The sequence below is a fragment of the Lithobates pipiens genome, unplaced genomic scaffold, assembly GCF_037356315.1.
Source record: "Lithobates pipiens isolate NorthernLeopardFrog02 unplaced genomic scaffold, aLitPip1_a1.2 Scaffold_18, whole genome shotgun sequence".
In the NCBI taxonomy this organism is placed as follows: domain Eukaryota; kingdom Metazoa; phylum Chordata; class Amphibia; order Anura; family Ranidae; genus Lithobates; species Lithobates pipiens.
The window spans coordinates 9,544,434-9,557,761 of NW_027507758.1; the positions used below are offsets into that span (position 1 = coordinate 9,544,434).

Genomic DNA, 13,328 nt, shown 5'->3' on the forward strand with positions numbered 1-13,328 from the left:
GCGATGCTTCAAGTTCACTCTCACATAGAGCCTTCCATGGAAGGCGAGCCAGGCTTGATCCCTAAACTTCAAGGGGATTCTTTCTAAATTGATTAAACGCAACCCTTCCCTCATTACAGAGCCTGGGCAATCCCTTAAGGCCAGTGACACACTGAAAGCAGAGCCCAAAATCCTCTTCTCCAGAAGCTTCCTGGGGAGGGACTTGATATCCTCCACTGTCACCTGCCACTGCCGAAGTATTTTCAGACACGGGCAACATAAGCCGGGAGCTTGCCATGTCGGACTCTCAGACTTTTCAATGGCCCGCCATCTTCCCATCATCGCAGAAAAGGCCTAAAACAAGATTGAAAAATACCCACCCATCCCGGCGGGTTCTCTGCTGCATGTTACCAAGATTGTACTTTAAAAACAGCAGAGAAAAGAAAACTATTGGGTTGACCATTCCTAGGCCACCCTCCCGCCTAGACAGGTAAGTTACATTGCGTTTGATCAGGTTCAGCCTACTTCCCCATAACAGTTGGAAAAAGCAGCTGTACACCCTTGCATAGAGAGATACTGGCAAGATACAGACGAAGCTGACATATAAAAAAATTGGGACCAGGTACGTTTTGATCAAGTCAACCCTCTCCCTCAATGAAAGCTTCCATTTCTTCCAACTTGCTACTTTGGCATTGGCACACACCAACCTGCTTTCCCAATTTCGATGACCATAGTCACCAGGACCAAATTTGATGCCCAACACTTTAATTTCCTGCTGGGGCTCTGGGAAGGCATCCGGAAGTTCGAAGCTTTCACCTTCCTCACCCATCCAGAAAACTTCACTCTTTTCATGGTTGACTTTAGAACCAGAAGCCTCCGTGTACTGCTCTATCATAGAGACCACCTCCTGCGCCTCCTCCGTTCCAGAGACAATAACAGACACATCATCGGCATAGGCCACGACCTTCAAAGGTGGCACACCAGCAATGCCCAAAGGCACCCCGCACAAAGATCCACACTCTAGCCTTCTTATAAAGGGGTCGATTGCGAATACATATAACAGGGGGCTCAGAGGACATCCCTGGCGCACACCAGAGCCAACCTCAAAAGGCCGTCCAACCCAACCATTAACCAGTGGGAAGCTCTCAGCCCCTTTATATAATGTCTTCAGCCAATCTATAAACCTCCCCTGCAGGCCGTATCTACCAAGTAGCAAATACAGGTACTCGTGATTGACTATCAAAAGCCTTCGCCTGATCCAATGCCAGCAAGTACTTTCTCCATCCAGCAGCCCTGCATCGTTCCAAAGCCTCCCGGACAGCTAAAACCGCTGAAAAGGTACTTCTACCTTGGACCGAGCAGTGCTGATGACTGGACAACAAATCGCCTGCCACTGACGACAAGCGCCAAAAAAGAATCTTCGCCAAGATCTTTCTATCAACATTGAGAAGACTGATGGGGCGCCAGTTCTCAATCATTGAGGGGTCTTTACCTTTTGACAGAAGAATCACAGCGGATTGCCTCATGGAGGGAGGGAGCGAACTCTCTTCTAGACAGCTGTTATAAACCTCCGCTAAAAAGGGAGCCAGAATGGACTTAAAACACTTATAGAATTCAGCTGTCAACCCATCTGGCCCAGGCGATTTTTTGGTAGCCAGCTTCTCTATAGCATGGACTACCTCATCCACTGAAATTGGTTCTGTCAAATCCATCAAAGGCAATGTACCATTTCCCAATCCTGGAGTAGAATCCAGAAAGCTTTCCATCTTGTCCCGACAAAGGTCCTTTCTTCCCAGAAGGTCTGCATAATATGATCTGAAGATCTCCAGGATCCCTGATCTGGACTTCACCAGGGAACCCGTACTATCCCTCAGGCCTATGACCGTCTTAACTGCTATGCCTTGCTTACAGTTCTGGTAAGGATCAGGCGAGTGATATTTTCCATAATCCCTCTCCAGAACCAAGGAGGCATGCCGGTCGTATTGACACTTTCTAAGAAGAAACTTCACCTCAGAGATCTCCCCTGGATCTCCTCTATACGAGACAAGACGATCAAGCTTCCTCCGCAAATGCTGGTAGGCAATGTACATACCAAGCTGCTTCTTCTTACTTATGGCCTTGAAAAGTCCAATCGCCCTTTGTTTCACAAGCTCCCACCACTCTGACTTAGTGCTGCAAAAGTCCAGAATAGAAACCTGTGCCTGAAAAAAATCCTCAAAGGATTGTCTTACCTCTACGTCTTCCAGGAGAGCCAAATTCAGTTTCCAGGTACCCCTTCCCCTGGGTGGAGTGTCCGAGGCATTCAGAGTCACAGACAGCATACAGTGGTCAGAGAACTCCACCGCCCTCAACTCAGGAGCCGAGAAAGCAGAGTTCTCCTTTAAAAAAAAACCTATCTATCCTACTCTGACTATTCCCTCTCTGAAATGTGAATCCCTTGCTGCCAGGGCAGTGCTTAATATGCACATCTACCAGGCCTGCTTGTCTCACCATATCTCTAAGAAAAACGCTATCGTACGCCAGCCTGTCTATGGAGCCTCTCCTGTCTTCAGGCCTAATTATGCTGTTAAAATCACCTCCAAAGACAACCTGCTGGGACGTAAAAAGGAAGGGCTTGATCTCTGTGAGGAGGCATTTCCTGCCCCATCTTGACTGCGGTCCATAGATATTAATCAGGCGCAGGTCCTGCCCCCTAACAGAGACGTCCAAGACCATGCATCTCCCAATCTCTACCTCAATTACCCGCTGGCACGTTACCATATCGGTTTTAAAAAGGACCGCAAATCCGCTGCAGGGCTCTGCCGCAAGAGACCAAAAGGAGGGACCGCATCTCCACTCCCTTTTTGCTAGATGGACATCGGCCAAAGTATTGAGCCAGGTCTCTTGCAAAAATAAAATCTCGGCATCAAACTCGCTGAGCAAAAATAAGGCAATGTCACGAGCTCTTGCAGATTTAATGCTGGCGACATTAATGGTCGCCACCTTTATCGGAGTGGGAACTGCCATCAGGATGATTGGGGTAGTCGTTTCCGACTCTGAGGAAGAAATTACCACCTTATTTGTCTTCCTCTTCTTCTTTTTCTTCCTCCTAAACATCTCCCACCCCTCATCATCCGAATCCCCCCCAACAGAGGGTGAGACATGGGATATGGACACCCTTCCATCAGCCCCACCCCCATCCAGCACCCCCACACTCCCCTGACCACGTTTGCGCTGCTGAGGGACAGGGACTGGAGGCTGAGAAGGAAGATCCGCTAAACCTGCCCCCCCAGCAGCTTCCGCTAGTCTGGAGGACCTACGTACAGCAGGAATAGGGACCACCACATGGGGGACAGACTTAGGGACCACATCACTAGAGGGGACAGAATCTGAAACAACAGAAGGAACTGACACAGGAGGGACAGACTCAGGGACCACATTACCAGGGGAAACAGAACCTGAAACAGATGGAACAGACACAGGAGGGACAGACTCAGGGACAACATTACCAGGGGAAACAGAATCCAAAACAACAGATGGAACAGACACAGGAGGGACAACAACAGTTACAGTGGCCTCATCCTCCTTATCCAGCCTCTGCAGCTCAGCCTCCAATCCTGGCAGGTTATGTAAAGCCTCTGGACACTTACTGTAAGGATGGCCAAGCTTTTGGCACAGATTGCACCGAATTTGGGTACAATCTTTTGCCAAATGGTCCAGACCCTGGCATAGTGAACACTTTTTACGGGTGCAGGTAGAGGCAAAATGGTCCTTTTCACCACATTTATTGCAGACTTTGGGCTGTCCCTGGTAGAATATAGTCAGCCGATCTCTTCCCAGGAAAGCTGAGCAGGGCAGATGTTGGACTACATTTCCCAGCACCCCAAGTTTTAGCGACACTGTCCAGGCCCCTGTCCATATCCCATGTTCATCCAGGACCTTCCGCAGTGGAGTGAGGACCTCACCATATCGGCGTAGCCATACTATCAAATCAGCCTCTGGTATGGATTCGTTGCGCACCAGGATGGTCACCGATTTTATCAGAGGCTGCCTGGAAATCACTTTTGGCACCAAACCACTCCACTGCGGAAGGCCCTGGCACCTCCTATGTCGCTCCCAAAATAAATCCAACCCCTCAGGTTTTACAAAAGATAAATCAAATTCATAACTTCCCACTGGGCAAATCAAAGCAAAAATATCCACAGCTTTAAACCCCATTTCCAAAACCAACTCAGCCACCCTCCCCCTCACTGGTGGGGTCCCCTCCCCCTCCCACTTGAACTGAACCACATTCCTCCTCCTATACCCACTACCAATCCCACCACCAAACCCCCCTATATTGTGACCACCAATATTTACAGCATTCCCCCCACCCTCCTTGGTGCGACTCCCCACAACAGACGCATAACTCCCCATATTCCTCCCAGCAGAAGAGACATTTGTGTGTTTTGAGCATTCTGGCACACCTCTAGCAGATATCGATTGTACAGATTTGGTCTGTACAATCGATGAGTCTTTCTTCTGCTGAGCAGAAAGAGAAATGTCATTTTTATCTTGGTCAGCAATATTAACCCCTTCACCACCACCCACCACATTCACTGCCTTATCAATATTATTACTGTCATTATTTCCTGGCACATTCATAGTTCCTGCCGTGTCCTCAGTCACTGCTGTCCCCATACACACGTCACCTCCAGGCCGACTCTTCTCCTCCATCAGGACAGGACTATCAGCTGAGCCGGGTGAATGTTGTCCTAATACAGCAACAGGTGAATCACTGCAGGAGACTCCCATGGCTGTCTCCACTTCACATGCTGCACTGTGCTGAACCCCTCCCCCACCTGCATCAATCAGCCCAGGTGAAGGAGAAACAGGCTCTCTGGAGCTGGCAGCCATCTTGCTTGTGGAACTACAAGTCTCAGCATTATCCGCAAAATCCAGGCGTGGGGTGCATGATGGAGATCCATCCACATTGCTCTGGTGGGCTGATGACACCTCTGCCAGGGGCTCTCCCTCCATGTCTGCAGAGGGTTTCCCTGTAGCAGGCAGCTGTATGCAGATCTCCTTCCCTCTCTGTTCCTCAGCCGGGACACCATCCACTACAGCAGGTGGGGCAGACATGTTGGATGGAGGCTGTACAGCGCACTGGGATCCCTCCACCAGTGCTGGCTCTGCCGGTCTGCAATCCCTCCGCTCATCCTCAGGGACCTTCGATGGCTCACCAACAGACCTGTCTGCCCTCAGGGGTGACTCCATCTGCTGGATGAACTGCAGGGTGCCATGTTCATTCTCAACCCCCTGGCTGGTTGCCGCTGGCGATTCCCCAGCCTGACATGGGGGGAGAGGTGCAGAGACAGATGAGGCGGGTTGTCTGTTACCTGCTGATCCACAGAACTCACCGATGTCTGGCTGGAAAATCTCCTCTCATTTTTACATTTTTCAGCAAAAGCTCCACTTCTGTCCTTCAGTTTATTCAAAAATAAAGATTGTTTCTTTACTTTCTCCTCCATTTGCTGTAACTCTGGCTTCATGGCCAAACGGTTTTTACTCCAGACCTGGAAATACTTGGTCTTGAAGTTTTTATGTTCAGCTTTTAAACATTTAAGTTTCTCCTCAGCCCTTCCGATTGCCCGAAAACGGTCAACAATCTTCTGTCTGTAGGCATCCACGTTCTCAGCAGGGCCTGGACCCACAGACAGATCCTCCACCTCCTCCTCCTCCTCACTAGGCCCCGTATCATCAGGGGAATCCATCCCAGGGCCTCCCCCAGGATCAGGCATTATTCCTGGGCTGAGCTAGCAGGCAAAGCCCAGGCTTGAAAAAAGGTGTGGTTCTCAGAGAGCTCCTTGGGTGTGTCCTCCTCCTCCTTCCCACTGACCACCAATGTAAGGAACATTCTTCCCACTGATCACCAATGTAAGGAACATTCTTCTCACTGATCACCAATGTAAGGAACATTCTTCTCACTGATCACCAATGTAAGGAACATTCTTCCCACTGATCACCAATGTAAGGAACATTCTTCTCACTGACCACCAATGTAAGGAACATTCTTCTCACTGATCACCAATGTAAGGAACATTCTTCTCACTGATCACCAATGTAAGGAACATTCTTCTCACTGATCACCAATGTAAGGATCATTCTTCCCACTGATCACCAATGTAAGGAACATTCTTCTCACTGATCACCAATGTAAGGAACATTCTTCCCACTGATCACCAATGTAAGGAACATTCTTCCCACTGATCACCAATGTAAGGAACATTCTTCTCACTGATCACCAATGTAAGGAACATTCTTCTCACTGATCACCAATGTAAGGAACATTCTTCTCACTGATCACCAATGTAAGGAACATTCTTCTCACTGATCACCAATGTAAGGAACATTCTTCTCACTGATCACCAATGTAAGGAACATTCTTCTCACTGATCACCAATGTAAGGAACATTCTTCCCACTGATCACCAATGTAAGGAACATTCTTCCCACTGATCACCAATGTAAGGAACATTCTTCTCACTGATCACCAATGTAAGGAACATTCTTCTCACTGATCACCAATGTAAGGAGCATTCTTCTCACTGATCACCAATGTAAGGAACATTCTTCTCACTGATCACCAATGTAAGGAACATTCTTCCCACTGATCACCAATGTAAGGGACATTCTTCCCACTGATCACCAATGTAAGGGACATTCTTCCCACTGATCACCAATGTAAGGAACATTCTTCCCACTGATCACCAATGTAAGGGACATTCTTCCCACTGATCACCAATGTAAGGAACATTCTTCTCACTGATCACCAATGTAAGGAACATTCTTCTCACTGATCACCAATGTAAGGAACATTCTTCTCACTGATCACCAATGTAAGGAACATTCTTCTCACTGATCACCAATGTAAGGAACATTCTTCCCACTGATCACCAATGTAAGGAACATTCTTCTCACTGATCACCAATGTAAGGGACATTCTTCCCGCTGATCACCAATGTAAGGAACATTCTTCCCACTGATCACCAATGTAAGGAACATTCTTCTCACTGATCACCAATGTAAGGAACATTCTTCTCACTGATCACCAATGTAAGGAACATTCTTCTCACTGATCACCAATGTAAGGAACATTCTTCCCACTGATCACCAATGTAAGGAACATTCTTCTCATTGATCACCAATGTAAGGAACATTCTTCTCATTGATCACCAATGTAAGGAACATTCTTCCCACTGATCACCAATGTAAGGAACATTCTTCCCACTGATCACCAATGTAAGGAACATTCTTCTCATTGATCACCAATGTAAGGAACATTCTTCCCACTGATCACCAATGTAAGGGACATTCTTCTCACTGATCACCAATGTAAGGAACATTCTTCTCACTGATCACCAATGTAAGGAACATTCTTCTCACTGATCACCAATGTAAGGAACATTCTTCCCACTGATCACCAATGTAAGGAACATTCTTCTCATTGATCACCAATGTAAGGAACATTCTTCTCATTGATCACCAATGTAAGGAACATTCTTCCCACTGATCACCAATGTAAGGAACATTCTTCCCACTGATCACCAATGTAAGGAACATTCTTCTCATTGATCACCAATGTAAGGAACATTCTTCCCACTGATCACCAATGTAAGGGACATTCTTCTCACTGATCACCAATGTAAGGAACATTCTTCTCACTGATCACCAATGTAAGGAACATTCTTCTCACTGATCACCAATGTAAGGAACATTCTTCTCACTGATCACCAATGTAAGGAACATTCTTCCCACTGATCACCAATGTAAGGAACATTCTTCTCACTGATCACCAATGTAAGGAACATTCTTCTCACTGATCACCAATGTAAGGGGCATTCTTCTCACTGATCACCAATGTAAGGAACATTCTTCTCACTGATCACCAATGTAAGGAACATTCTTCTCACTGATCACCAATGTAAGGAACATTCTTCTCACTGATCACCAATGTAAGGGACATTCTTCCCACTGATCACCAATGTAAGGAACATTCTTCTCACTGATCACCAATGTAAGGAACATTCTTCTCACTGATCACCAATGTAAGGAACATTCTTCTCACTGATCACCAATGTAAGGAACATTCTTCCCACTGATCACTAGCAGAAGAGGTCACTATGCTACTAAATACCATCAAGAGGGAGCAATGCAAATATGTACATTTTGCTTTTTTTTATAATTATTTTTTGTTAAAAAATATATATATATATATATATATACACACACACAGTATCTCACAAAAGTAAGGAAACTCCTCACATTTTTGTAAATCTTTTCTTCTATCTTTTCATGTGACAACACTGAAGAAATGACACTTGTCTACAATGTAAAGTAGTGAGTGTACAGCTTGTATAACAGTGTAAATTTCCTGTCCCCTCAAAATAACTCAACACACAGCCATTAATGTCTAAACTGCTGGCAACAAAAGTCAGTACACCCCTAAGTGAAAATGTCCAAATTGGGCCCAAAGTGTCAATATTTTGTGTGGCCGCCATTATTTTCCAGCACTGCCTTCACCCTCTTGGGCATGGAGGTCACCAGAGCTTCACAGGTCACCACTGGAGTCCTCTTCCCCCTCCCCCATGATGACATCACAGAGCTGGTGGATGTTGGAGACCTTGCGCTCCTCCACCTTCCGTTTGAGGATGTCCCACAGATGATCAATAGGGTTTAGGTCTGGAGACATGCTTGGCCAGTCCATCACCTTTACCCTCAGCTTCTTTAGCAAGTCAGTGGTCATCTTGGAGGCGTGTTTGGGGTGGTTATCATGTTGGAATACTGCCCTGCGGCCCAGTCTCTGAAGGGAGGGGATCATGCTCTGCTTCAGTATGTCACAGTACATGTTGGCATTCATGGTCCCCTCAATGATCTGTAGCCCCCCAGTGCCGGCAGCACTCATGCAGCCCCAGACCATGACACTCCCACCACCATGCTTGACTGTAGGCAAGACACACTTGTCTTTGTCCTCCTCACCTGGTTGCCCCCACACACACGCTTGTCACCATCTGACACCAAATACGTTTATCTTGGTCTCATCAGACCACAGGACATGGTTCCAGTAATCTATGTCCTTAGTCTGCTTGTCTTCAGCAAACTGTTTGCGGGTTTTCTTGTGCATCATCTTTAGAAGAGGCTTCCTTCTGAGACGACAACCATGCAGACCAATTTGATGCAGTGTGCAGCGTATGGTCTGAGCACTGACAGGCTGACCTGCCCCCCCTACAACCTCTGCAGCAATGCTGGCAGCACTCATACGTCTATTTCCCAAAGACAACCTCTGGATATGACGCTGAGCACGTGACCTCAACGTCTTTGGTTGACCATGGCAAGGCCTGTTCTGAGTGGAACCTGTCCTGTTATACCGCTGTATGGTCTTGGCCACCATGCTGCAGCTCAGTTTCAGGGTCTTGGCAATCTTCTTATAGCCTAGGCCATCTTTATGTAGAGCAACAATTCTTTTTTTTCAGATCCTCAGAGAGTTCTTTGCCATGAGGTGCCATGTTATACTTCCAGTGACCAGTATGAGAGAGTGAGAGCGATAACACCAAATTGAACACACCTGCTCCCCATTCACACCTGAGACCTTGTAACACTAACGAGTCACATGACACCGGGGAGGGAAAATGGCTAATTGGACCCAATTTGGAGATTTTCACTTAGGGGTGTACTCACTTTTGTTGCCAGCGGTGTAGACATTAATGGCTGTGTGTTGAGTTATTTTGAGGGGACAGGAAATTTACACTGTTATACAAGCTGTACACTCACTACTTTACATTGTAGACAAGTGTCATTTCTTCAGTGTTGTCACATGAAAAGATAGAAGAAAAGATTTACAAAAATTTGACTTTTGTGAGATACAGTATATACACGCACACAATTTATATATATATATAATTTGTGTGTGTGTATATACACAGTATCTCACAAAGTGAGTACACCCCTCCTTTTTTTATTTTTATTTTTATTTCACTTTTAATATTGAAAATAATATTGTTGTATAGATCAGCCCGAGGCATTAAATAAAACAAGTACACAACATTTCTTATATCTTTTATTTGTTCCTATATCTACAGCCATTTCTGCTAATGCATCCCAAGCTGTTTATATATATTTGCACCATTCCGAAACCCAAAAAAAAAAAAAAAAAAAAAATTGTTGGGTCTAGCTGATATTTAAAGTCCATCTAAAACCTCAAGTTATTTTTTTTACATCCTCCCCTTCAGCTCAGACAGAGCAATGTGCTGTCAATCCAAAGGGCTGCCGAGCATGCTAATCCCCTGATAGGACGATGAAGGGTGCCGGCGGCTCAGCAGCAGGAGGGGTGAGAACCCTGCAGTGGTATTACTACAGAAAGAAGGGTGAAGATTAGCAGGTATTAACTAAATTATGACCCAGTTGGGGGAGTACTTAGAATAACATAAATCTCTGACCTACAGATATAAGCAGCTTGACATCCAGGGCCACCATTACAAATCATTCCCTCACCATCCTGGGCTTTGCTCTGCTTCACCATCATGCTTGGTGTGAACATCTCATGTCTTCTCTACCTTCATCTCTAACTTCTCCTCTATTTTCCTCTATGTATTCCAATCCTCCTACACCTTCTATAATGTCATTCTACTCAGCTTAACCTTTTCCATGGTTTCCAAAAGCTAATCCCCTACTTTCAACCACCGTGTTCCTGCCTCACACTAGTCTTTGAAGCTTGTGACAAAGCTGCTTTCCCTTAACGTACTACTTCCCATCCATCATGTAATACCCAGATCTCTTCTCTGCACTCCAGATCATACCCCACATGGTGCAACATACAGACAATCTAATTTGGCTGTATGCTTTGAAAGCCATGGATTGTTCCTCTTTGTATCCCTCCAACATGTAAAAGTCATGGATTGCTCCTCTTTGTACCTCTTTAACCTGTAAAAGCCATAGACTACTCCTCTCTGTACCCCTCCAACCTGCAAAAGCCAAAGATTGCTCCTCTTTGTATCCCCCTAACCCGTAAACACCTTGGATTGCTCCTCTCTGTACCCCTCCAACCTGGAAAAGCCATGGATTGCTCCTCTTTGTACCCTTCTAACCTGCGAAAGCCATAGATTGCTCCTCTTTGTACCCCTCCAACCTGTAAAAGCCATGGATTGCTCCTCTTTGTACTCTTCTAACCTGTAAAAGCCATAGATTGCTCCTCTTTGTACTCTTCTAACCTGTAAAAGCCATAGACTGCTCCTCTCTGTACCCCTCCAACCTGCAAAAGCCATGGATTGCTCCTCTTTGTATCCCCCTAACCCGTAAACACCTTGGATTGCACCTCTTTGTAGCCCTCTAACCTGCAAAAGCCATGGATTGCTCCGCTTTGTACCCCTCCAACCTGGAAAAGCCATGGATTGCTCCTCTTTGTACCCTTCTAACCTGCAAAAGCCATAGATTGCTCCTCTTTGTACCCCTCCAACCTGTAAAAGCCATGGATTGCACCTCTTTGTACCTTTCTAACCTGTAAAAGCCATGGATTGCACCTCTTTGTACCTTTCTAACCTGTAAAAGCCATGGATTGCTCCTCTTTGTACCCCTCCAACCTGTAAAAGCCATGGATTGCTCCTCTCTGTACCCCTCCAACCTGTAAAAGCCATAGACTGCTCCTCTCTGTACCCCTCCAACCTGTAAAAGCCATGGATTGCTCCTCTTTGTACCCCTCCAACCTGTAAAAGCCATGGATTGCTCCTCTTTGTACCCCTCCAACCTGTAAAAGCCATAGATTGCTCCTCTCTGTACCCCTCCAACCTGTAAAAGCCATAGACTGCTCCTCTCTGTACCCCTCCAACCTGTAAAAGCCATGGATTGCACCTCTTTGTACCTTTCAAACCTGTAAAAGCCATGGATTGCTCCTCTTTGTACCCCTCCAACCTGTAAAAGCCATGGATTGCTCCTCTCTGTACCCCTCCAACCTGTAAAAGCCATAGACTGCTCCTCTCTGTACCCCTCCAACCTGTAAAAGCCATGGATTGCTCCTCTTTGTACCCCTCCAACCTGTAAAAGCCATGGATTGCTCCTCTTTGTACTCCTCCAACCTTTAGCGTTTTTGGACCTGTTTTGTGTGCCCCTCCAGCCTGTAAGGGCTCTGAGTGCACAATGCCCCACTGCATGCTCAGCTTGTGGCAGCCACTGCCATCTTGTCCCAGGCCTGAGCTCTGTCACTGTCAGCGTTGCATGACTGAGTAATTGTCATTCAAAGTGCAACAGTGCTGAAAGATTAAAATTGGCCTGGGCGGGAAGGGGGTATTGTACTGGTTAATTGTCGGGAGCTGGAGCGTAACGGTATTACTCCACCTGCACCCTAAATTGCTTAAGGTCCCCCTGTCTGTGCTGGGGCCCCTCCGCTGAACTGATGGGGCCCAGGAAACCTAATTTTAATCGCCTGCAGCCTCAGATCACTGTGTTACTCTGCCTGCACCCAAAAATTATTAAAAAGTTACCTCCGTGTCCCTGGGCTTCCTTGTTGAAGTAATGGAACCCAGGCCCAGTACGGGAGGGCTGGCTGTACCCCTCTATTTGTGGTTTTGCTACATCATATGTGTTCTGTTATAGTTTGACCATAGTTCTACTTTAACGTTGAAGTAAAACTTGTTGATCTGCTGGTAAAAACCAGAAAAGATTATCTTTCATGTTCTAAAGATGTTTACAAGTATCTCATTATTAGCCAATCACCTTCCTTTCTGAGTAATGTCCACTTAAAGTCTATGGGGAACGGTGAAGGGTTCAGAACTAAGGCTGTAATAAGCCGACTTTACAATCATAAAGAGCTGAGTGCGTTGTTACAGGAAAATACTCACGGCAAAGATCTCCTTCATCCTCCTCCTCCTCGCAGTCCGCTATGAAATTGCAGACCTGAGACAGTTTAATCTCCATCCCGCTTCTGCAGTGGAAGGAACCATCCAAAGTCATTTTCACCCCAGGTGGGTTTCCTGCAGAGGGAACAGCAATCTTCATAAGTATCACAGGATGACAAAAATTCATAACATGAGGTTTCAGCTGTTATCTGGCTGGACAAAGAAAAACCCTGGATCAGAATGACTTCCCAGCACCCAACGTGAAGAAGCCAAGAGAAATCCCTAAGAGGCCATGAGGCTCAAGAGACCATAGCAAGAGGCGTAAAGAAAGGCCATCAAAGACTGGAACAACCATCCCTAACCTTGGGTGTGGAACTTTGATACCATTTATCCCCCACATCAGGACCGTCTTTAATATTGATTGGACCCCGGGCAAAAATATTCTTGCCCCCTCTCCCCCCCCATGCAGTTTCCTGCTCTGAGACATACAATAAATAACAGCTAG

The 13,328-nt window shown here is 46.3% G+C and overlaps 1 protein-coding gene across 1 annotated transcript in view; it reads right to left on the reverse strand.

Annotated features, from left to right (window-relative positions):
- Positions 1-12,954, reverse strand: part of LOC143986961 (ALK tyrosine kinase receptor-like) — a 317,275-nt gene extending 304,321 nt beyond the window's left edge. The window contains exon 1 of the mRNA XM_077485377.1: positions 12,827-12,954. Within this exon, the coding sequence (XP_077341503.1) occupies positions 12,827-12,938 (112 nt within the window). The 5' untranslated portion in view covers positions 12,939-12,954. The remainder of the gene's footprint in view (positions 1-12,826) is intronic.
- Between the last annotated feature and the right edge of the window lie 374 nt (positions 12,955-13,328).